We start from the raw sequence: 26,189 nt of genomic DNA on the forward strand, positions 1-26,189 counted from the left end.
CGTATGCGTCTGCTTATTCCATCATTGACCTCTTTTTCCCTATTGCTCGGTCGATTCCTTTTTCCTTTTGTACTTACATTGTTATTAGCAATAGCTTTGGACAAATTCTGTATGAAAAATTATTGTTTGCCTGTGAAATCGATTTAGATGGAAAAAAATTCATTTTGAGCGTGTTTTTGATCAATAAGTGGTGTTTTGATTCTTCCAGTTGATGGCTGGGTCGTTGACATATTTGAATTTGATCCTGTTTTTTATTGACTAGGGAGTGAGATTGCTGATCTTACCTTTGAAACGTCGACTTAACCGTGTCTTGTTCGGGAAAATCAATTCCTGAAGTTTTTATTAGTGTCTATCTGAAATCTGGTTTGATGACTTGCACGCCCTTTTTTATCAACATGACTAGTTGATCTGATGAAGTTAAGGATATAGCTAATATCAGAGTTCAAAATCAATTTGACTTTATTATGGAATCGAGTCGACTTGAATCAACTTTCATACAAAAAATTGGAGGCGATTTCAAGTTTTCGTATCAAATCCATCCTTAACTTCTCCACTTCAACCCTTCATGTTGATGAAAAGTGCGTCTTAGTCTTCAACACTGCTTCAATTTCCTAAAATTCCACTTGAAAACATTCGAATCACGATAAATATTTACCTGCAAGAAAAATACTTGACAGAACGGCAAACAAAACTGACTGAATAGGAGGAACAAAAAAAAAAAGAACTTTCTTACTCTTCACTTGGGTTTTTCGATACATTTTATTCAACATAACTTAAACAAAAAAAAATTTCCTTCTAAAACATTATTTTGTTAGTTCTTTAAATATTTTATATGCATGTCAAGTGGTGTGAAAACATTATTTTTTTTTTCATATATTTTCTTCAAGTTGCACAATAATTTTTTTTTAATAAATATTCAAATTTAGTTGTTTTTTTTTATATGTATGGTAAATCCTTAGCTCTTAGTCTCAGTGTGAATCGTGTAAAACATCAAATGTTATGTTTAAACATTAAAGGAATTATATTTATATATATTTTTGGATAGTTGCACTTTGATATTAAAAAAAATTCTTTCATTTTAAGTGGAAAATATCACGTAACATTCACTTTTCTTTTTTATATTGGACGGTTATGATCAAAAGCTACTCATTGTTATTTATACACAAAAAAAAAGAATTTTACATCGAAAATGAAGGAGTTTCCCTTGTTGACTGTGAAAATTCATGATAAAAAAAATTAATTACAGTTGTTACGAATTTATTGTGTTAAAATATTTCTTATTTGCAGACATACATGCGACTAGCTTAATGGATTTTTGTAATTTATGATTGAGTTGGCTAAGCAATCATGCAAAATCTGATTGGCTTTAAGAAATCTAAATTTAGTATTTTACGGATTAACATAAACATTTGGTGGCTGTCTGCTGGAGTACTTGATTATGACTGAGTATTACATTTTGAGGGGCCATTTGGATGTTGAGTAACGGTTTAAGAGATTTAGTTGACTTGAATGGACAACATGACATATTGTCTAATTAATAACTAGATCTTAGGTCAACTAATGATATTTTCTTCAGAACGATCCATAAAATATCCTACAAATTGACTTTAGTTCTATGCAGGATTCTATAAACTTATTAATTGGATATGTCTTGTTGTCCACTCGGTTTTGTATCGCTTTATCTGAATTTTTGGATTTCTGATAGATCAGATGGACTTGGAATTGGAAATTTTAATAAAATTTTTTTCTTTCTGATCCAGAACGTAATCTGACCTACTTCATTTGAAACTTGATATTTCCAATAAAATCTTAAAGTAAATCGAACTAAAAAACAGTCAAATTGACCCATTTTTAACGCTACATACTATCCAAATAACCCCACACCATTCTTATGTTAACCATCAACCTACAACTTCTTTAGAATCTTAACAGACTTATTTTAGTTCTATATTTAACTTTCATGCTAGCAGTTGTCTGCTTAAAAAGAAGTAAAATCAATTAAAGAACTTGATACAAAGTAAACTCTTTCATTTTCGACTTTTTTTTTGTTGATTTCAAATTTAAATTTTTAATTGCACTTCTTATGCCTTTTAAAGATAAACAACAGACTTCAATAGGAAGTCTTAGTTATGGTTAATAAGAAAATATGTTTCAACTTAATTTGATATGAATTTGAATTGTTGATTATTTGTTAATTTCTTTTTCTCAGAGCTCGAAGTTGACTCGAATTTTGCATTGAAATTTCGACTTAAGTCGACTAGATTTCATGTAAAATTCGAGTCAACTCCAAGCAGTGCTTGAAGAAAAAGTTAATATAAATTTCTGAAGACAATAGGAATTCTTAATTACGTCATCTTTAGATCAATTAAGTAGTTGAGAATAGTTAATAGAAGTTTGCTTTCTTATAATAATTATGGATAACCGATTGCTGTATGTATTTATATTCTAATGTAAAAAAAAAGTTCAATCACTGTTTTGTAATGTTCAAAGTACTTTTAATTTCTGCTCAAAAATCTCTAAATCTATGTCAAATAAATCTAAAAATTATTAATTAAATTTCAATAATAAGAGAACAATTTGATAAAATTTCAAATTCAATTCATTGCCCGAGCAGCACAATGTAGTCATTACATCGATTCGTTGACGGCAAGACATCAAAGTGCCATGTCGACAACATAATGTATCGTGCTTTTCGAGTTACATTCCAATTATTATTCAACAAATTTAAAAATTAAATCCCTCAATTTTCATCAGCTTCAGAAACAATCGGAACTTCATCATTTGCTTCTTCCATTTTAACTTCTTTCTCAATACTTTTAATCAATTCATCAATCATTTCAATTGTATCAGTTGAAGGTTCTTTACGAATGGATGGCATGCGTTGAGGCTCAGAAGGTGGTGTTGATGGTTTAGCCTTATTGCTATCCATCTCCTGATACATATTTGATAGATTAATTCTGCAATCTTCTTCATCCTCCATTAAACTTTCAACACTTGCATTTAGTGGACGTGAGAATCGCTTCCTAAAGTATATGTCATGCATCTCTTCCCAATGTGTTTTGGGTGCATCATCTTCCTCCTTTGTTTGATCTTCACTGTTGTCTGATTCATCATTGGAACTTTCTTCATCAACTGCAAATGATTTTGCCAATTTTTTGCCAATTTGTGATGCGCTCGAGTCATTCAAGCTCCTAAATATATTTTATTATATTTCTTGTATAAAAACCTTCATGAAAATATAATTTTCTGTACAATCTTTACAGCACATTTTATAAGGCAATCAATTTTCCAGTTTAATGATTCATTTTATGTCCATTTTTGTATATACAACTTTAATTTTCATTATTTTAAGGCATTTTTAAGTTTTTTATTAGTTTTAATATAATTTAGCGTAATTATGAATCTACGTCAGCTGTTTTTTATGTATTTATATCAGGCAACATGTCAATTAATAAATAATTCATGTATAGTAAGCTCTGCACTATATATTGAATGAAAATTCATGTATATGCAACTATTTAATATCAAAAATCATTCAATATGTTCTGTACATGCACTATTAAAAACAGGAAATAGGAGCAAAAAGCGATAATGAAAAGCTCGTTAAGGTAAAGTGAATTGTTATATAAAATTGGCATGATTCAGAGCACAAAAATAAAAATTGTCATGTCGTCATTTTAAAATAAATAAATTTTAATTGTTGTGAATTTATGGACTTAGTATGAAAAATATTGTGGAAGGATTTAATTGAGGGAATGTCACTTGCTTGTGACTATATAAAATTAATTCATAATGTTCATGACTCATGCCATTGATTTTTACTGTATTCTTATTCTGATTTCATCAAATGCCATTTCAGAAGGACTTTATGTTGATGACGATGAGGTTCTTGACCGCGATAGGCCTAAACACAACAACACAGCTGTTTTGGTTGTGAATATTACAGCTGAACTTTTCATGTCGGCTTGTGTTTTAGTCATAAATTTATGGAAAATTCGAGTAGATTGATAGGAAATTTTCAAAAATAAACTTAATAAGAAGTTTCATCGATTCAAGTTAGTAATTTGTAACTTTCTTGAGAAAATGTAAGTTTCTTGTCACATGCTTACTAGAAAAGGACAATGACCTACTTAAATCGTAAACGTGGACATTAATAAATTAAATGCTTGTCATATACAGTCAATGATCTCCTTAGTAACAATGATTCAAACAGACAAGAAGCATGTTTGTTCATGAATATGCTCAATAATATTGATTGAGTATGCTTATAAACATGCTGATTTCGGTGAGTATTCTCATTGTATATTAGGGTGAATTTACGATTATTAGATTAAAACTACCTACAGTTGGCATTTGACAAGCTTCTTACAAGACACGTGGCGTAGAAAAGTCAAAAAATCTTGATCTAATCCTCGCGTGAGTCACGATGTCCTGACTAAACTATTTGGTATTTTCATACCGTGTATCTTTTAGTATTTTAGCTTAATTTTTAAGATTTTGGTAACTCGCGTCTGTTTGATGTGAAAATTGCTTTGAAAACTTTTAAATATAGCTTTGCAGTTTTTTCAATGAAAATTCTTAAAGGACATCAACAAATTTCTTAAATAAACTATCAATAGTCTGCAATCATGTTTCTATGTGGAGCTTAGGTTACAACAGAAGGCTTTCCATTTGACTCTGTTAGTCTAGTGACATTCCCAATAATTTCATTTGATGATTTATGTATATCTTAGCTGAATTTCAGAGCTCGAAGTTGACTCGGATTTTGTATGAAAAAGTTGACATGAGTCGACTCGAAAGCATACAAAATTCAAGACGACTTCAAGCTTTGCTGAATTTGTGCATCTCTACAATATGGTTAGTAAAAAATCTGGTATGTGTGTTTGAAATGTTTTGTTAATGATTGATGAAAAAATGAATATATATTTAATTTGGACATGATGTTATTAAACCAAAAGAGTAACCCAGAAAGCACATGACGTTCAAAAGGTTAAAAATCTGGCCATAGGTCGACTTGACTATGACTTGAAGCTGAATTTAACTGAATCTAAATTCGCGCTATATTCACGCTATCCTGAAGTCAAATTTGCAACTATTTCTATGTCTTGTGCTTTCCAGGTAAAGAGCTTATATCTGAAAATCACAACTTAATCACTTCATCCTGTATACAGTTCCTTAATTTATTTGAATTTCATATGTTTGTGCAAATTTTGTGAAGTAATTTTTTTGTGTGAATTTTTCTTTCGTTAACATTTTCAACTTTTTTCATCATTTTTTGTATTTTTACATTTCTTACAGTTCCTAGTGCTTAATTTAAAGTTTATTTTTAATTATTTAAGGTTTATTTAATAATAAATTACACAAGTTTAATGTTAAAAGTAAGTTTTTTTAATCCATATATGGAGAAGTTTTAAGGAATTTCCCATTTTTATAGAAACTTTCATTTAGAATACTGCTTATTCACTATATTTAGGTTAATTATTTACATTCGTATAAGTTAATTTTCTTTGTTTTTTTGTTAGTTTTTATTCATTTTCATATTTTCATTTAATCTACATTTTATGATCTATAATATTCTGTAATATTAATAATAAAAGGTAATAAAAAAATAAATAAACACAGGTGGTTCATTATGTAATGGGAATTCTAGGAATGGACATTAATATTACAGTTTATGAAGAGGGGACAAAAGGAAGGAATATCAGGAGGATATGGAAATGTATTTTGATGTCTACTGGAGTTATTGAGTGTTGGTTTTTCAATGTTATCAATGGAATCATGTCTCTTTTAGTTCAAGTAATTTTTTGATCCAATAAAGACAATATCATGATCAATAGTGAATTAGTTAGAACCCGGTAAGCTTAGAAGCAGTGGTGGTCCAGTTGTTTGCCATGACACATAAGTACGAAGTCAAAAATGGCTGGAATTGCTTAGAACTGCATGTCGTGTGTGGTTTCGGTCGATGCATTTTACTAAGGTATGCTGCGACAAATAAAAGGTTGCGCACCACTGGTTTAGAGCGCAAGAGCGTTTTCGGGCGAGTGTTAAGGGATTCTTCAATTTACTGGCTTCATTCCTACGCTCAGGTTAAGTTTCAGAGGGAATTCTTCAAATCATAGCTTGAATTCAATCTGAATTTTGTATGGAATCGAATTGATTTCGAGCTCTGCTTCCCCTAACAGGCAAAGGAACCACTTATAGGTACTGCTGTGATCTTCTTGTGCCATGAAAGCATGCTTATTGCCTGTTAGGGTTCAAAGACCTGAATATGAACAAATCAAATTGAATTTTCAATAAATTCAACATCCACCAGTAGACATCAAAACACTACTAAATCTATTATTATGAGTATATGGAAACAAGTAAACAAATTCATAGCATTTACATATTGCAATTATAAAAAATCCTGTAATGTGCGAACAGTTGATGCGGACGTTGATTCGAAGAAATTTGAATCATATTTCGAATGTTTTTTCGAAAAAAATCCGCCATCTTGAAAAACATCAAAACTTTTAAAAATTTTAGTTTTTCATGATTTTTAGCTTGGTTGCTTCATTTAAATCAAGATAAACGATTTAATTATGTTCATTAAAGCTTTTTCAATCATTTAATCGAAGTTTAAAGCTAAACTAATCAGGTTTAAGTTAGTTTTTTTCAAAAATTATTCCAAATTTTTGGTTTTGTTTTCATTGTTTGTTTACAAACATTCTAAGAAAACAATGAAAAACTTAAATGTTTTTAATTAACTTTTCTTCATTATTTGAGACTTTTTCTTTAATTTTTTACAATTATTTAGTTTAGTTTAAGCATAATCTTGCTTTAAAATCAATAATTAAACGCTAATTTAGAGTTTTTTTCGTTTAGATTATTAACGTTCATTTGAAATTTAAATTTGTTTCCGAAAATAAGAACCATTCGAAATTGAAATTCCGAAAATAAGAACTCGTTCGCACATTACAGAAAAAATCCTTTTCAATAATCTTAATTAATATAAAAAATTGTGAATTTATAATTTATTTTATCCATTTTTATTCAGAAATTGTGATTTGTGTATTTTCATATAACGACTGAGGTGCTGATTACTATTACTCACTCGTCTGTTGATTTGATGTCTTCCACTACGAGATCGTCTTCTTGTTTCACCGGTTCGGGTTGTTCGGGTTCCGACATTGATGGTTCTGTCACTGATGGTTCTTTCACTGGTGATTCTGGCATTGATTCTTCGATTGGTGGTGCTGATGGCTCTGATTCGGGTTCTTCTGATGGTTTACTGTCTTCCTCGTTGCTGAGATTTTCAAGTTCATTAACGGTTGCCTCTGGTGAGACTGGATTCTCGTCTGCATCGCCATTTAAAAGCTTCTCAATTTCAGGCTCAGCTACAGATGTCTTTAAGCTGTCTATTGAATGTGTTGGTGATTTTGATTTAATTTCATCCATAACTTCCTCCTTCATTGCATCCATTTTCTCCATCATATCATTCTTAAGATCAACAATACCTGTCTCAGCATCACGAATCACATCCTCTGTATCTTTGATTAGTTCATCAGCAATTTTATCAGTTTCGTCAACAACATTTTGTGCTTTTGACAACATTTCATTCTTTAAATTCTCCAAATTCTCCTCAATCAAATGATTTTCACTCTCTTCATCCATTTCAGGATCTTTGAGTGGTATTTTTGTTATTGCTTCATCCTTTTTCTTCACAACACCGTTAATAGACTCAACAATTGTATCCTTCGTTTGTGTCACGGTCTCGGCAATATTTTCTCCGACTTCTATAATTAATGAAATAAAAGAAAAGGAAATAAATTTTTAGGAAATGAATATACAAAGAAGGAAGTAACGGAAAAGTAATAAGTTAATGACCGAATGTGTATGGAATAAAAGAAAAATGCGAAAGAAGTAAAATTGTTTTCCATAATTTCCGTTCGTAAGTTATTTATAAATTTGTAGTTGAATATGTTTGATTGTTGGTTAGTCTTTTTAGTGAATTTTTATGAAGAATTTTGTCAGACTGGCTAGCTTGTGAATGGCAAATAGTTACTTGAACTGCCTCAACTTGATCATTGAGTTATGCAAATTTCTTTTTTTTAGATTTTATGAATATTTTGGAATATTTTTTAGTTTAGGAGCATCCCGAGAGTGAAGAAAGCCACAGAGCTTTAAGGGCTTCTCTAAACTGGTTTAGCCAGCACCTGCAGCCATATGGACGTCAAATTTAAGCAGAGCATTCTTAATTTAAGTCGCTTGGGCTCTAATAGACATTTGACAGCTTTGAACAATGATGTAAATGACTGACTCGATGAGATTGAGCCATATCCATCCAATTGTAGATCTTATCTAAATTGCATTGATTTTTACTAAGAGCATACCCAAGCGACACCTCACAGAACTGTTAGTGATCTGGCAGCCATATGACTGCTGTTCCATGAATGTATCAAGGCAATTTTAGACGATTGTTAAATGGCTACCCCAGGGTATTTTTATGCTGCTCGAGGTTGCCATAGTGGAGAGACTACTTAAACCAGAGTAGTGCCGCAATTTACCAACAATTTACTGTCATTTTTTCCCCTATGTTCTACATTGTAAGCTTTCTAGTGCCCTAAATAAATGCTTTAGCTATTGTACGTGATGAAATGCAATTTTCTTTCTTTTATGTCAAATGATAGAAAAATTATTTTTTGCATGATAAAGAAAATAACCGATGATAATAATTATTTAGGCTCACGAAAAGGACATTGTCCTTTGTTTTAATGTTCGATGTGAACTTTTACGTGTTTCATATTTTTTTAAAAATTACTTCGCTTGCCACTTTTAATCAATAAGTCAAACCTAAAATACTGTTTATTCATCCACCAAAAAAAAGAAGCAATTCTCATGAGTTCATTTACATAAAATAATTTATTTTGGCTATTTTTGATAATATTCTAAATATAACTGTTTATATGAGTGTCTGGATGCCAAAAAGCGTGGCATGTCTACATATAAGAAAAAGAAAGCTTTAAATGCTTTTTTCCGGTAACATAAGAATAAATTTACATTATAATGTTCATGTGCTGTTAGACATTATTCTAAAATTAAATAATTTCTTCCCTTCTGAATATGCTGATGGGATCCACTCAATTATTATTAAGTTACTGTTACTGACGGGAACCTTGAAGAGGCAACAGTCGTAATTTTATTGATAATAATCTACATTATACAAACAATTTTCACAGTTTTAAAACTTTTATCGCTTTCATAATTTTTAGTTCAGAGAAAATTCATATTAGGGGGTGATCGGAAGTTACGTGACACTTAAGGGAAGGACGAAGGGTCTCAGATTTACCATTTTAGTTCATAATTTAGTTCCAAAGCGTTACAATTGAGTGATAGGATCCAAAAAAGCTATTAGACACATAATTTGCCAACAATCCCTTCCATATAAGTGGATTATAAAGAAATGAGTGCCTTATTGTTTTCTCTATAATTTTAACCTATAAAAATGACTTACTGACTTTAATCATAGTCATTCATACCTTCACTCTTTGAGTAGCTTTTGTTATAAGAACAACATTATTATTACTTAATGCGTTATATTTGAAAATTTCTTTATAAAGAAGACAATGAATGATTATGGTGGTTCTGTGCTTTATTGAAGGAATTCCTCGAAATTTATATTTGAAGGACTTTTTTGTGAAAATTATTAGGAGAATTGATGAAGCATAAAAGAAGTGTAAATTTATATTGCTAGAATATTCAAGGTCTTTAAACTTGAACGGCACGTGACACGAAACACGAGCAAAACAAATGAAGAAGACTCCGTTAAAGTCATATGGGCACTTGGCTGCCAAATTTAGGTCTATAAAGTTCCATTACTGAGCCGTTTTTATTTGTGTCACTCGGGAAATTGTGGCTGTTGTGAAAGTTAGGTTCAATTTATTCTTCAACTGTATTAAGACTGATTATTTTGAGGAATTGGGGAAGCTGAAGTCTGACTCCGAAGCTAAACAGATGTCAATTGCATATATTCACAAGGTATTCTCTAATATTGCTAAATACATAGCTGGCGATCGAGCTATTAGCCAGAATAAGTACATTAAAGGATAGATTAAAAACCTATCTAAAGCACCATGTGTGAAGGTTGGAAGCCCTACAATCAGCCTATTGATGGTAAGGCTTACAATTGGCCAAATCCAATATCAACTTGTCCAAAGAAAGCAATTTAAAGTAAACAAGACTAGACTAACAATGAAGACCCAACGGAAATGATAATATAGACTGATAAGACTGTGTAAACACAAGATATCACATGATCAGCTAAATATGGCGTCATTAAGTCTAATAGTCAGCACAGTAGACTAAAATTCAGTCCGCTAGCCATGCTAACTGATTTCTTGCATGCTTGACACTCAGCTATCAAATACCTTTTAATTACGATTCCAGCTAACAAAATAAAGCTTTCAAAGCTTTTTTTAAGAGTGTCCAGACAAATAAATAATAATATTTTTCCTTTTTTCCCAAACATTTTCTTTTTTTGTTATCGACATTGCTACTTCTTATTCCATTTTCATCTCAATTTAGTAAATGTACTTGAGCGGATGTTCGAGCAACAAAAAAGTAATTCTAAATATAGAATATGAAAATTTTTTTATGATTCAAGTCTGTAATACAACTGAAAATTAGCCACAAAGATGTTTGCATGCAATTATGAGAGGTATAATATAATTTTATAGCCTTCCTTCAATCAAAGCATAGAATGTTTGCGAGATTGAACAGTAAAACTAAACCACATTCATTATTTTACAGTAAACAGTATAATGTTTGTATTATTGTTACTATGAAGGATATTCAAGGATGATAAGAAGACAAGCAACGCGCGAGGAGATAATGTGCGTGAAGTGGTGCGTGCATAACTGACAAAAAAAGTTTCCGGCCATAATAAGTAAGTTAAATACAGCAAAATAATCATGCAAATTAATTTTTGATGGTTTTGCCAAAAATGTGTAGTTTTGTGCCTAATACTCATATTAATTACTCGGAAGAATTAACAAAATAGTTTCTGAATGTATGATAAGTCATGTCGTTGAAAGCTGACTCGGAATTCATGAGGACATTCACATATGGAGAGGAGCTTAAAGCTCTGTAAGCTTTTTAGGGGCGTTCCAGCAGGGGTAAGGTTAAGGCAGTGGTGGTCAACCTTTTAATTTACGCGGCACACCTTGGTGATCGCCATGAACTTCGACAGAATCCCACACGACATACAGTTCATGGCATCACATTTAATATTTCAGAGCAAACTAGTGGATCGCGACACGTGGGCTGGACACTACTGACAAAAGGAGAGGAGTCAAGAACTCTGTACGCCACATAGGAGTGTCTAAGCAGCAGTTTTTCTATGAGTTTAAAATTCAATTATTTCATGAATGGCCCCATTAATAAGCTTTACTGTAAGATTAACATTTTATTTAGGTTGGTCGGTCAAATGAAGATTTTTGACCCCCAAAACAGGACATAATAAATCAATTTACAAATTGTCACTTAGAGAAATTATTTATGTATAATAATTAAGTCTCACAAAATGAGGCTCTCATGTATACAATTGTATTTAAATAGCATTTAATGCCAATTACTTATTCATTTATTCAATTATTCACAACTGTTTCATTAATTATCGAAACAAACCCATTTTTTTCCACACTCTAAAAATGAGGAATAAATTAAATATGAATTTGAATTGGGAATGCAGTAAGGATCTTCAATTTTGTTAATGTAAAGTACATATTTGAATTTAAATTAATGTTTTGGGATTTGCGGTAGTCATAAAAATGGCAATTGACATGAATTGATGACATGTCTATGACCGAACGATGCAAATGAACAAGGCGCTGCCATGGAGCTTTTAAGTTTCTGTATAAGCTCATTTATTAACATCAAATTGAAACAGCCCCTATGTGGCATCTGAAAAACTGTCCTAAAATATTCACGAAGCCTTCTTCATTTGTGTTGCTCGGGTCCCTACCTCTTTTTTAACCCCAAATGGAAGCCGTCCTCAAGAGACATCCAAATGTCTGTCCTAAAAGATCCTTTGCAGAAACTTCTGCATTTGAGTCGCTGGAGATGTCTACGTGACGCGATGTCGGATGACTACGTGTGTCTGTTCAAATAAGCCTCGCTTAGAAGGCAACCGCCCTCTTTTAAAGCATTGCATTTAGATTAATTTGTAAATAATGGAACTGATAATGACTTCAACTCATACAATTGCTATTACCACACGAATCCCACCGACTAACTATGATTTTAATCTTGACCAAGATATATAGATGTGTACATACAAAGTATACTCGACCATACTCGACCATACGGAATTTCGTATACTAATGTAAACAATAACATTTGAAAAATATTGTAAAATTTCATTCAAAAATTTTCAAACAAATATAAAAAGATACATTATTTTTGAGCTTGAGTCAGTTAGATTAGCATATAATAAAGCATTTACAATGCTTCTGTACTAACAAAACTCATCAAAAAGTAGAAAATTTTGCAAATCAAATTTTTATAAATTTTAGCAATTTTCTTTCGTAGTGTTAGTGTTTACAAAAAATTCAAATTTTTGACCGTTAAAAACGACCGAATTTTTATATGAACACATCTATATATCTTGATCTTGACATATAGCAATCATAATTAAGATGTGCCATTTGGATAAATGTAAATTTTTGCTGTGGCTTCCACACAAAAAAAAATCGATAAAATAGAAATCCTCAATTCATTAGTATTACTAATGGATTTCATATGTTATTATTGGCATAAATTACAGCAAATGCTTTTTGGTGAAATTTTTTTATGACTGTTTTATCAATGAACAAACATATGACGTTGGATGAGGTGCAGTAAATGGAAATTGCTGGAAATATTGCTTTGTATTGATGGAAAACTGAAAGTTTCCGATTTGTTTTACAAAAATCAGTGAAAACTTGATCCAAACAATTTTCAAGGTTCGAGGAACAATAGCAAAATGTTAATTCAATTCTACTTCCTCGCGTGATGGAATCATCACTAAACTTTATATCCACCAATCCATTAAATGATCGATGCCATTTGTGAATCTTTCTGAAGGATCCAAATCAGTCTAAGATTAAGTTTAATGCAAATTACAAAATGATTGAGAGCAAAGGTCAAAAAATGTCCGTTAATCATAACATTTTCGCTACCAGTTGACATTAAATAATGCCTTTTTGATAAAAATCCATCGAAATTTTTCCATTCTATGGCGAAATATTCAAATCACAATATGAGGCAATATGAGGCAATATGGTCACTAAAATAAAATGAATGGAAATCATTAATCAACAATATATTTTAATAGGTGGCATGGAAAATGTCCAATTGAGCTGACAAATTTACAGAAATTGACATAATAGTTGTGAATTTCTGAGCAACACAAGCAATTGAGGCAATCAACTATGCTTGACTGAGTTGCAAACCTCCCTAAAACTGACGAACTAGCAACAAAGAATGAATAGACTGCCATCCATCAGACAAGGTGCTTTTGATGGACTTTTACTCTATTCTATGACGTACCTCTCCGGGAACAAACATAATTGGGTTGCTAACGCTGATACAGAAATCTGAAGATACCACGAGAAGGTATACACTTGACATTTGGCCAGAGTCGAGGTTAGACTTCGGCTTTCCTTATCTTACATTCACCGACACCATTCCGGCATGACTTTGGCTAAGTCACAGATGACGATCAGTTTTCGATCGATTAACAAAGCTTTGCTCCTTATTTGGGTGTCCAGTTCTATCGTATTTTTCTCCATTTAGGTGTTATTAAGTCAAACTTATTTGCTATTAAAAGCTCATCAACCTAATTCACCTTTTTAATTACCAGCTTCAAACCTCCAAAACCACAAAAGTCAGTCTAACTCTCCACTAATCACCATAAACCACATTAAAGCTCATTTGAGTTCATAAAGCATAACAACGCGAATAATCTGAGCTCGCCACAAAATAAAAATGTTCCACAGAAATGCGTGCTTATAAACATATTTACAGAAATATCGCAAAGAACAAGAAAAAAGCGATAACAAAAAGAAATTGATTGTCGTGTGTATGTAGATTGTTTTCTTTCCATTCCATGTCGACAAAATCCCGAGCAACATTTTTTTTATTTTTTATTTCATTACTTTCATTTTTTGATCACGAAACATATTTTAACTTTTTTTTATATTCATGCTTTAGTTCAGAGTTGGACAATCGGGTGTCTTTGGGCATTTTTTGAGATTCGGTAGTCAACGGTGATTGTCTGCCAGTGGTAGCAGATGTGAACGGCTGCCGGCAGCAAGTGTCAACGGCCGACGATCAACTGCTTGTAGCAAATGTTAACGGAAGCCGATCAACTGCCGGTAGCAAGTGTCAACGGCTGCCAGTCAACCGCCGGTATGAGGTGTCCCGGTCACCGGCAGAGTTCAACGGCCACTTGATGCTCTCCGTTGACTGCCAATAGTAGAGCTTTCCGAAAAGTAACTGATTGGCGTCAATCAATTGCCAACTCTGCTTAACTCATAGCTTTTTTAAAGAGCAAAACTTGCTCATACTCAACTTGAGTCACATAAAGCTCTTTCTTCTTACTTTCACAAATATCGATTAATATAGTTTGTAACTGGAACTGGAACAACAAAGTTTCGTACTTATTGTTGTTGTTACACATTCAAGTAAATTATTTACGTACTTTAAAGTGTACAGGAAGAACAAAAAAAAATTGTTTTATGATTTATGTATGGCATTTGAAAATTTATATACAATTTACCATTTATGGCCTTCTCTCCCGTATTCATAATTTCTGTTGCTGCTGTTTTTGCATTCTCCACAAGTCCACCTGGACCTCCATTTACTGTTAATGGTGAACTGCTTGCACAACCCATTATTACTTTTTTTAATGATTTTATTACACTGTATTTAACTTTAATGTTTTTAAGCTTTTTTTTTTTGAAAAGTTTTTTTCACTCAACTTTCACTTGATTATTGCTTATTTTGTAGCAATGTTGTAAATTTGTTGCTGTTTACGTCCTGTGAATGAAAGGGAAAATAGTGAAAAATTATTAAACAAACTTTTTAATTTTTGTACTCAATTAAAAAAGGCAACAAAGGATTAAAGTAGAACTCAACATGATAATGAAAGTGAAGTGAATGGAAAAATTTTGCATTTTTCATGATGCAGCGCATTTTCTAGAAATGGGTTGGGTTTGATTAGAAGCTTTGTAAGCTAGTTGATATCTTTGGTAGAATTGCTTGATTTATTGAAGTAAATTGATAGGTTTGATAATGAAAATTGCAGAGGTTTGGTTAAGGAAAAATGTAAGGAAATATTTAAAACCGATTAGATTATTAAGGAGAATATTGATTTATTGGATACAATAAAGGTGCTTTATAGCAATTAATCCTTCTTTCAGGCTTACATGCTTTTGAAGTTATTACTGAAAAATATCGAAAGGTCAATGGAATTTTTGCTGAAATTTCTAAATATTTCATAAATGTTGAAGGATTTCCTGAATTAAACAATCCGGTACCGGGCAGGCGTGATCACCAAGTCAGAGTCATATCGGCCAGAGGCCGGATTTACGATTGATTAACCGACTTGTGCTTTTCGGGTTTCAGGGAATCTGACTGCCATTCTATCCCGAGTTACACAAAGAACCGAACAGACAGAAATCATGCCCATGAGTATGCTTCCAATGTTGAGCATATTTAAGTACACTTGAGAACGATTCTTGTCTGTTAAGGAGAAGAGCCCAAATGATGATAAGTTTGGTTTCGAAAAGCCTGCAAAATCGAGCTTTTGTATTTCAGGATCAAACCACCACAGATCGAAACTGACTCTAATTTAGTATACAGTTGAGTAGGATTTCCTTAAGTCTCGGTTTCAACAAATCTCGAAATTGAGACTGAATCTTTAGTTAATTTTAATCAAAATAATGCGGGATAATGCTAAAAAATGCGCTAAAAATTCCTCCAGCATAATTTAAAAATCAAAAACTTTCTCATAATATTTTGAAGGTCATTGATAATATTTTGTGCTATGCTACGCTATAAAAAACTGAAACAACAAGAGTAGCAAAACTATAAATCAACGTAAACAGCTCATTTTAATTCAGAACAATGGTATATTGATAGAACTATTCGTTATTCATTGTGAATGTCTTTTTTATGATTCCTTGATGTCTGCCTTGTGTTTTTTATTCAATTACGTTACAAAATACACACAAAACACATTTTTTTCTTGTTATTTTAAAGGATGAATAAAATGAAAAACTTCCTGACACTGAAGCTTTATTTTTGGAACTAAGAACAAAAGAGTTTCACTTTATTAATTGATTTGTTGTATCGCAACAAGAAATTTCCTTTTTGTTTTATTTGTTACGAATGAATATTGAATATTGTCTATTTATTAATACATAAAAAGCAATCGTAAAGGTACGAAATATAGTTTGAATGTAGACGATCAATAAAATTTTCCAATTGATATTTTTTTTCACAGCAACTAAATGTGAGGAAATACAATTTTTTTATTATATTTTATTCTCTCTCGTATTTTTTGAACTAAACACCTGATAGACCCTAACATTGAGGTGTGATGGTCACATAAAAGTCGTACTTGATTCGTTATTTAACAAATAAAAGAGTGAAGCTGAAATAATCGATAGGCACAATACACATATACACATGATTTGTGTGCGTTGTCACAATTATTCTCTAATTATTTATATAAGCTATTATCAAAGGGGGTTGGGGTTAGATGGAAAATGAGTTTGTTTATGGGGATTTTTACGCGTTAAGATTTTTTTGTTGTTCAAAGTGATTCTCATCACGGAAATTATAGTGTAGAACTAATCAGAGTTGCATTAGGGGAAGTTAGATTATGAAATTGTAGAATTTAAGCTTCGTTGAATAATCTTAAAATGGGAAAGACCCATTTTTAAGGCACAATTTGACTTCAATCCGATGACGCTTTGAACACCAACATGATTTTAGACACATAGTTTCTCAAGATCGAATTTCAGACACTCTTTAAGCTTATCAATGACTCCATTAACGTCACTAATGATCCTTATTAAAACCTAATTATCAACCCGTTAACTTAACTTTAATTAAAATTTCAAAAATGTCCTAAAATTCGTTTTTAATGAAGTTACATCCTAATTTCTCTTATTATTTATTCAATAATACTTTCGTAATCGTATACCCGAAAAGCACATGTGTTGAAATGGGCGGAAATTGAGAGTCAGGCTAGCGTGAACCTGACCACAGGCTAATTTCGACTAAATCCAACCTCAGGCTAGAGTCAAGTTGACCTGGATCTTGATTTTGAATCATTTCTAAGCCCTGTGCTTTCCAGGACAGCACTAGTTGGGTTATCGATCAAAAATCTTCCACCAGACTGGCGTGACTCTGACATGGTGTAGGGTTCGATTTAAATTCTTCATCATACTAAGGCAATTTTAATCGAATCCTATAATAAGCCAGAGCCACTTCGATTTATGATCAGATTTTTGAAAGATTAACCGATTTGTGCTGTTCAAGAAAGCTTCAAATTCCTTTCAATTCCAAAACTCTGTCACAACATTGCATATATATTTCTTTATGTTTCGTGTATATTGTTGCTCATCATTTAATGATAGATGCAACACAATATGGTGACTATATATGCATTATGAATATTTTAAAGCACTTTTGGTGTTGATTAGATACAAAAATCTGAGTATGGGATAGCATGATGATGAATCAAGGGTAAATACAATACAAAAAGTTGGATATGAAGAAGAATTTTTGGATAAATAAAATATTTTTACTAGAAAATTGATATATTAATTGCCTAGCAGTTCCTAGTTGTGGAATTTTTGGGAAAGAAATATTTTTATATTTATGGTTTGATATATTTAATGGAATTTTATGTGTTGAGGTTGGGTCGGGATTGTCTGTTAATAGAAAAACATTAAGTTGATTTGGAATTTATAAGGAAGAGTGGAGTAGAGTTGTTTTGGACTGGATCTTATAGAATTGAGTTAAATTTGAAGTTTAGATTTAATTACAATTAATAAAATGGTTCGACTAAGAATCGCAGGCTTGTATTTTGGAAGAGCAGCCCTCGGTTGGTATATTTTGAATAGATCTTTTAAGGCCGAAGGCCTGCAATTGTGGATGAACTATAATAAATACAAAGAGGATTTTGGTTCAAAATATTCTTTAATTCAAAAGATTTGAGATATTCAGAGGTTGATTTATCGATTGTAAACTTTTCATACTATGGAATGAGTCTCTGATTAAGTCAAATAGCATAACTAAGAGTTAGGAGGAATGATGATTCGAAAAGAATACTTTAGAATTGAGATCAAAGTTGACTCGACTAAACTGACTCGGACTGAACCGACTAAACTGCTTCAGAAAAGTTGATCTTCTATTCATCGAATAGATTTTTCTACATTTGAACTATATTTTACCTTATAATTCAATAAATTGTGTCCTTTTTCAGCTACTTTATCTCCACAATCAAAAATTTAAACATTTTTTTTTGCACTTTTCAAATTTTTATTTTTAACTTTTTTTTGTTAATATTTTTTGTGTTTATTTCACAGTTTTTATGATATAATGAACATCGTGTAATAACGCAAATAAAGCGAACGGAAAAGCCTATAAAAACTTTTAAACACTGTTCGCGTCAAGGTAGCAAGGGCTGTTGTTTTTACGTTCACTTTATATTGTTCGAATTCAAAATAATTTTCAGACAATCAAAAATATATATATCCACAAAGATTTTTTTCTTTTCGATAAAACGTCGAGCGAGGGCAGAAAAAATAAATTTATTGAAAATTCATTCGAGACACGTTTTTATTGAAATTTTTTCAATAGCTTCTCGCTGCTCATCGATAATTTTTTCACACTAAGTTGAATTTTATTTGATTTATTTCACTCGAAATTTTAAAACATTTACTTTATTTGGTGTTAATTTGATATTTTTAAATAGCTTTAGTTTCACCCTCAACTCGGCTATAGCTTTTGAGTTTTTCCAACCACTTTTCGCGACAGCAAATGTTTGACTGAATATGAAGCTACAAACTTAATATTTTTCCTTTCCACAAAAGCACTGTAGTTGTCGTATTATTAAAAAGAGAAGCAATATCAAGTGACCACCACTCGTCAAACGTCCACACTTGTAAATGAGTAATAAAAAAATTTTTAGAAATGAGCGCGAGAAGGGAAAATTTTATTAGAAAAGAACCTTTTTTTGTGTAGTTGTTGGAAGTTATTAATACAAGCATGCAATAGACTTTCTCCAGTGATTCTCAAAATATATACTTTGTGACGTCACAAAAAGGATTTTCCACCTGTTCTACATGCTTTTCTATGTGTATTTTATACTTTTTTTTTGCATAATACAACTCAACCGATGTTATTTTCGTTGGTATAACAATAAAAATAGCAGCTATAATGGTAATACATAATAATGAACATGATTTTCATTATGAATTTTATTCACAACACACATAACATCGTGTACGGGCCGAGCAAAAAATTATTATTCGGGTATATTGCTGAAAATTACTTTGCTATTTGGATATAAACTTCATTTGTAAATGAGAAATTATTCACGATCTATTTAAATAATTTGCGTGAAAAATTGAGAATTTGTAGTAATAAATTGATTTGTAGAATATTTTAACGGTCATTTTGAATTTGAATTGTGGATAGTTGAATTCCCTTCAATTATTTCATAGCTGTAAACCCCTTTCATAGAATGATTTGTTTTCAATCAACAAATGATAAGCATCTGTTTGTTAAAATCAACTTCATTGTTCTTGTCTATGCTGTACAGCTTAACAACTGGAAGATAACACCAAATCCAACAATTTACAATGCTATAATTTAAACAATAAGTAATAAAGTTCTACCAGCTTACTACAATGTGTGATGAAATATTTATATTTTCCGATCCATTCCTTACAATGTTATTTAAATAATGAAACATAAAATGTGTGTATAAGTATGATGAGACATATCAAGGCATTTTCAATGATTTTATTGTGATGATAAAGCATATAATTTATTGCATTGCAAGTATACATACATGTTGTTGGATTATTATTTATTTTCAATTTTGAAATTTACATTTGCATGCAATTAAAAAGGATTTCTATTAAAATATCAACAATTTGTTAGTTTTAAATGTGATTGTAGATGAAAAATCTATTTTATTGAAATAATTCAGTGCTTAACTTCCAGATCCTACAAATACAGACAAAAATTCAAGCTTTATCTCCATTTTCCTTCTTCTTTGAAGGACTTCGTCGTCTACGAGGTCGTCTCCTTAACAGCTTATTGTCATTAACAGGCTTCTTCACCTTCTCCTTATCAGTTCCCATAAGCTTCGCAATAATACTTGTTGTTGATTTATTTGATCCATGTTCAGGCGCTTTCTTTGGTGCCGCTTTTATTGGCACACGCGCGAATAAGTCATAGTTAAACTCGTTACAAGTATTTCCTAAGCAAAATTCTTCGCCACATTCAGCACAAGTCAATATGCGTGTCTCAATTACGCCCGCTTTATTCTTAAATTTTCTCATCGTACTCGACGGTGCATTCACCTTTTTGTCAATATTTTCTGTTTTAATTTGTAATTTTCCCATTTCAATCAGCCTATCGAAGTAATCTTCATCGGCTTTTAATTTTGGACGGAGGGTCGTTAACATTTTCCAATCAATAGGCACAGCACAAATTTCCATGATGACAATACTTCTAAAAGTGGAAAGAAAAATTACAAGGATTTGAATAAGTAATGGAATAAGTGTGACAGCTGTAATTGAGGAGTTCTTTAACTGTTCACACATTGGAATTTGGGTTGTAGAACTTAGATGTGAGGACATTTGTACTTTTTGTAGGTTAGGAATGAATTAGTAGAGATTGACTCTGATTACTGTCATTTGGAAGTTCAAGTGCAACTCGAATGGATTCCATATGACTGTCTTTACATCCATTGGACTGTTTAGCTAACCTAGATTACAATCAGATCCAGAAGCCTACAACCTTTATGTCACAAACAATAACTTTACGTAATCTAACCTCATTTCAACTGGAATTGGATCCATATACACATACTGACGTTCTCGGTCACCTTGATTATTCCTCAAATATCTCAGTTCCTTTTTCGACAATTTGAATTCCTTGCATTCCTTTTCCTTTATCTTAATCTCTTCTGGACGAACTTTTACAGGACGGATTTTAAAATCAGGAACTTTTTCCATAAGTTTCTTAAACTCATCCTTTGTTGTTGCTGTTGACTTGCTCAAGTCGAGAACTGGAGCTGCTTCCTTCTTCTTATTGAAGAGATCCTCAAACTTACTCATGACGAATGGAATTAGAATAGCAAAAGAAATTCCAAAGGTTGTGGCTAATTGTACATAAAACAAAAATAAGGAAGGCAGATAAAAATTCCTTCAAGGAAACTGAAAAAATATCAAAAAATCAACAACCGTGAAATGATTTCCATGACAACAACAATGCTCAATAGTGCTGAAATGTATTTATATGAACATATACATAAATGTTAGAATTGATGACGTCACTGTTATGCTGAAATGTACTATTTTAAAGGAACATTTTGAAACATAGTTATATGACATGCAATTATGTTGAGAAGCTTGCACTTCCAGCTATGAAATAACAGTGACATGCCTGAAGGCTTTATTGCATCATATACAGTTCTTTATGTCGTATGTAGATAGTTTTATAAATGGAAAACTATACCTTTGCATGCATGGAATACTAAATTAGACAAATAAATAAAATTTTAAGAATAGAAATTCGAATTACCATGAACTTTATTAAATCTCTTTTACAAAATCATACATAGGGAGGTATTTACGATTTTAACCATAAAATTAATTAGGTATTTTTACATTTATGTCATTTTTATTGCTTTGAACTTTACAGCTTTTGAATGTTGTAGCTATTTCTAAAATTAAGATATTCATAACTGATCATTATTACTGATATATATGTTTTGTTGTGAACTTTCATTAGCAAAATGTTTGAGAATCACTGTTTTGAGGTGTCATTCACTTATTACGGTCACTTATTAGGGGAGAGGACATACTGCGATTTTGTGATTATTCCGAAGAACGAACCCAAAGTGGGACTCGAGCAAGAGTACTACAATTTCCTATCGCATGCTCCTACCTTTGAGCTGCCATGGGTTACTCGACTATATGGCAAAGAGCCGTGTATAAATTGGATTAAACCTTTCAATGCCCTGCTCCTTCTCTTGCTTTCCTCTTGTAAAATTGGTTATTGATAAATTATGCTGAGAAATTTCTTGACTTACTAATCAATTAAACTAACTTCCATTTTAAGGTTTGTAAGTGCTGTGCTTTCTACAAATAAATCAATGAAATAGAAAATAAAATTTATGAACCGATGATAACTGCCGTTTTTTTATTTGAAATCATTAACGTATTTTAGAAATTTGAAATTATTTAGCATATTTTTGCAGAAAACATACAGCAGTTATCTAGTCTTTTGACTTTCAGCACGAATGCGCATTTTCTCTATCACATGTTCATCAAGTTATGTTCAATTCTAGTAAAAGCTGGATATTTATTGGTGCTGTATTCATCAAAATTAAATTTCCTGAAATTTCAACAATATATGTGGCAAATGCGCTTTAGTCGGTCAATTACAATTGCTTCTTCACTAATTTATAAAGGATTCGTTCTCTAATGACGTCTGATAGATAAAGAAGGAGGAGTTAGAGATTAACAACTTATTTTATGCACTAAAATGAACAAACATTAAAGAATGAAAATTAGTGTCATGTGAGAGAAGTGGCAGAACAGAAAAGAAAACGTCATTTGGGAATATTTTTTCATTTCATTTTCTAGACACACGAAAACTCAAATGCTTTCCGACCGTTTATTTAAGTTTTTTTTGCTTACCTTGTTCATTATTAGACACGTTCTAATTTTTGTAAATCCTCGTAGCTATTCTTAAAATGCAATCATGGATGATCTTATTAAGATTTAAACATTTAACGGTTATGAAAAATTCAAAAATTTGAACTTTAATTTTGAACTTCGCAAAACTGTTAAAAAATTGCGGGAATATAAAATAAATTTTATTCGTGTTGTGACTTATATTTATTTAACTAAGACGATTTATACTTCTTAAAATGCTTCGTTGTAAGTTAATTAATCAATAGTTATGTATTGTACTGGAATTACTCAAAAAAACTGTTTAATTAAATAGCAAATAAGCGAAAACTTCGATCTGAAACAATGGGACATAATAAACGTGTAAAATACAGCATTTCAACAAACAGAGGATCCAGGAGACCTAGAACAAGCATTAATGACATACCAAATGAGATTTTAATTAATATTTTCACGTATCTTGGACATAAAGATATATTAAAGGCCACTTTGGTCAATAAGAATTGGAATAATTTGATCTCGAACACTAAAAAGATATTTAAGAAGGTTAATAAGCTTTACATCAATGATCAACGCATGGCATGTGGAATTCCGAACTTCACTAGGAAATATGAAAAGATCCAGATTGACGACTTAACTGAATGGGACCCTAAGTTGCTTAAATGCTTGAGAAAAATTGGACAAGACACCAGACTTGTGATACTTGATCAATGTGTATTCTTTGATGAAGACTTTAAGAAGCTTTTGGAATGCTTTCCAATTTTAGAATGGCTAGAGATTTATGATTGTCATCCAGGAATATCACCACTAAGAGATCAACTATTGGAACAGAAAATAAGGCTGCCAAGTCTTCATTCTTTAATTGTTAAAGGTGAGCTTCATATTTACTGGATGTTCTAAAAAGGTAATGAAAGATTTTTCCAATTCAGGATATTCATGGCCACTAAGGTTAATCGAGACACCGAATTTGGAGCATCTAGAAGCAGATTCATTGACATTATACGACCAGGAATGGCTTATAAATTTCTTAAATCTTCAAAGAAAATTACAAAGCCTACATTTGATTGCCATCTTTAACTTATTTGATTCTCGTTTTGGATTTCTTGCACCGAAATTCCACCTGAATGAATTAGCACTTTACGACCTTCCTGACCTTGATAAAACTCAATTGATAAGACTGCTAAATCATGTAAAGTCAACAGTAACGACACTGGATATTGGATTTGAAATTCGACGAGATATTACCGAGTATATAATTAAGAACTTTACCAATTTGAGAAGCATGTCAATCGATTGTAACTGCTTGCCAACATCGATGCGATTTTATCATGATTTAAGTCCAAATGTATCATTAAAGAATCTCTCAGTTTATGGATGTTTAAAGAAATCTCAAATACTTATACAGTTCCTGAAAAAGCATCCAGGAATTCAAATATTAAAGATGAAGGCATTAAGCAACGTCCAACCATCTCGATTTACATTTTGGAGTGAATTTTCAAAAGTGACATCAAATGTTTGCTGCCTTAAAATTGGCAATTTAGAGTCATACAATATGGTCTACATGAAGAGTAAAAAGTTGTGTCATTTGGATGTTGATTTTATTGGAAATACTAATGCAGCTGCCTGGATTCAATTCTGTGATAACAATCCAAACATCGAAGACTTTCACGTATTTAAGAAGCATAAGAGCATTAACACTGACATTGAAGCTATAATATTTAAACATTTACCTAAACTTAAGGATTTATATTTTGAGAAAAATTCCAAATAATTTGGAATTAATTTATATATTTTTTTTTCATCGATATTTGAGTAGAACGTTATTTTTTTTTGTTATTTAATTTTCCATGAAAATTTCCTGGTATTTTCAACTATGTTGATTTTCATGTCTAATCACAAGAGATTCTAAGTTTAATTTATTTTTTTTTTTTATGTACGTCACAAGAGTTTCATTAATATATTAATTTACTTAAGTGGTTGGTTCCGATGAGTTAGTGTTTGTTGGGATTGACTGACTAATTTCTACTTAATAAAGTTTAAAATGTAATGGACAGTTAGCAAACGATATATACTTGATATTCATACTTTCTTTAATGACTGTAAAGTTTAATTCTGACCTATACAATTCGCGATTTAATTATGATAGAAAAATTTTAAAATTTAACGGCTAAAAAATATTTGAATTTCAAAAATTTTATTTTAACGGTTTTCTTTAAATTTCAAAGTTTTATTAATCATGACGTTTTTTTACTTAATATTGTTAATTCCTAATCCATACCAAATATTTTATTACCAAAAAAGACAAAATGTAAATTTTTAAATTGGGTCGTTCACTTAGTACGTTCAATTTTTAGGGGGGAGGGGGGATCTAAGAATGTTTTCTTTGAATGGAAATTTGGTAGCAATTGATGGGCGAGGGGAAGTCTAGAAATTCGGTTTTTTTGCATAACATAATAAGTGAACGGCCACAATATGAAAGGTTTTTTATGCAGATTTGAAAGGTTTAAGTACGTTTCCACTCGGCTTTTTCCTTTTAAAATAAGAAAATACTCGGAAAATACAAAATAGAATCGGAGCATAATAAATATAATAACATCAATAGTTAAATCGTAATGTGATAATTAATTGTGAATCCACACTGACTGGATCTCTTAGATCTTCAAATTTATCGTTAATCAACCAAAATTCAAATTCCGCATGGCTCAACGGCTTCAATTTTCCAATGAGAAATTCCTCTCACAAAGAGAAAAATTCAATGCGGTGAAGCGATGATCATTGGAATTGAGAATAATCAACAGCGAGAATTTAATGACGTCATATTGGAAAATTGGAAGTGAAAATTTTATTGATAAGGAAAAACTTTTTCTCTCAAATTTTCTCATTCTCTTCAATAATTTTTCATTCGTACTTCCAATATTTTGTTATATGTTATAATTGAGGAAGGGAAGTTAGCTATTGATGTGGATTTAAGGATGTGAAGCACAAATGTCAACAATTTACATCAATTTATAAACTTAAATCCAACCACAACATGAATTTACATTAATGACGTCACATCAACGGCAGAATTAAGCTCACCTGTTGTCAACAATTCTCTCACATTTCCAATTTGTATTGCCAGATATGTCCGTCAACAGCACGTACATTCAAATGTACTCTCACAAATTCTCACATTTCCCAATTTTCGAAAAAGAATCTTCTGCATTAATTCGAACATTTTCT

At 31.4% G+C, this 26,189-nt stretch overlaps 3 protein-coding genes across 4 annotated transcripts; 1 reads left to right on the forward strand and 2 right to left on the reverse strand.

Moving 5' to 3' along the window:
- Positions 1-740: 740 nt before the first annotated feature.
- On the reverse strand, positions 741-19,032 carry LOC139085569 (FK506-binding protein 5-like). The gene is made up of 4 exons (XM_070633652.1): positions 18,486-19,032; positions 14,798-15,057; positions 7,094-7,775; positions 741-3,191 (listed from the first exon to the last, which is right to left on the reverse strand). Exons 2-4 carry the CDS (start codon positions 14,910-14,912, stop codon positions 2,741-2,743), a joined length of 1,248 nt encoding a protein of 415 aa, XP_070489753.1. The 5' UTR covers positions 14,913-15,057; positions 18,486-19,032; the 3' UTR covers positions 741-2,740.
- A 1,256-nt stretch (positions 19,033-20,288) lies between these two features.
- LOC139101063 (uncharacterized) lies at positions 20,289-21,386 on the reverse strand. The gene is made up of 2 exons (XM_070653930.1): positions 21,103-21,386; positions 20,289-20,778 (listed from the first exon to the last, which is right to left on the reverse strand). The coding sequence occupies exons 1-2, from the start codon at positions 21,384-21,386 to the stop codon at positions 20,289-20,291; spliced, it is 774 nt and encodes a 257-aa protein (XP_070510031.1).
- A 1,747-nt stretch (positions 21,387-23,133) lies between these two features.
- Positions 23,134-24,823, forward strand: LOC139085617 (uncharacterized). 2 transcript variants are annotated; one of them, XM_070633709.1, is made up of 3 exons: positions 23,134-23,216; positions 23,284-23,838; positions 23,882-24,823. In XM_070633709.1, exons 1-3 carry the CDS (start codon positions 23,207-23,209, stop codon positions 24,736-24,738), a joined length of 1,422 nt encoding a protein of 473 aa, XP_070489810.1. In that variant the 5' UTR covers positions 23,134-23,206; the 3' UTR covers positions 24,739-24,823. The 2 variants fall into 2 exon arrangements, with proteins under 2 accessions (XP_070489810.1, XP_070489811.1); XM_070633710.1 differs by having other exon boundaries at positions 23,897-24,823.
- The last annotated feature ends 1,366 nt before the right edge of the window (positions 24,824-26,189 follow it).

Source organism: Chironomus tepperi, unplaced genomic scaffold (genome assembly GCF_022539635.2).
Source record: "Chironomus tepperi strain 1889 unplaced genomic scaffold, CSIRO-AGI_Ctep_v1 contig_74, whole genome shotgun sequence".
NCBI lineage: Eukaryota > Metazoa > Arthropoda > Insecta > Diptera > Chironomidae > Chironomus > Chironomus tepperi.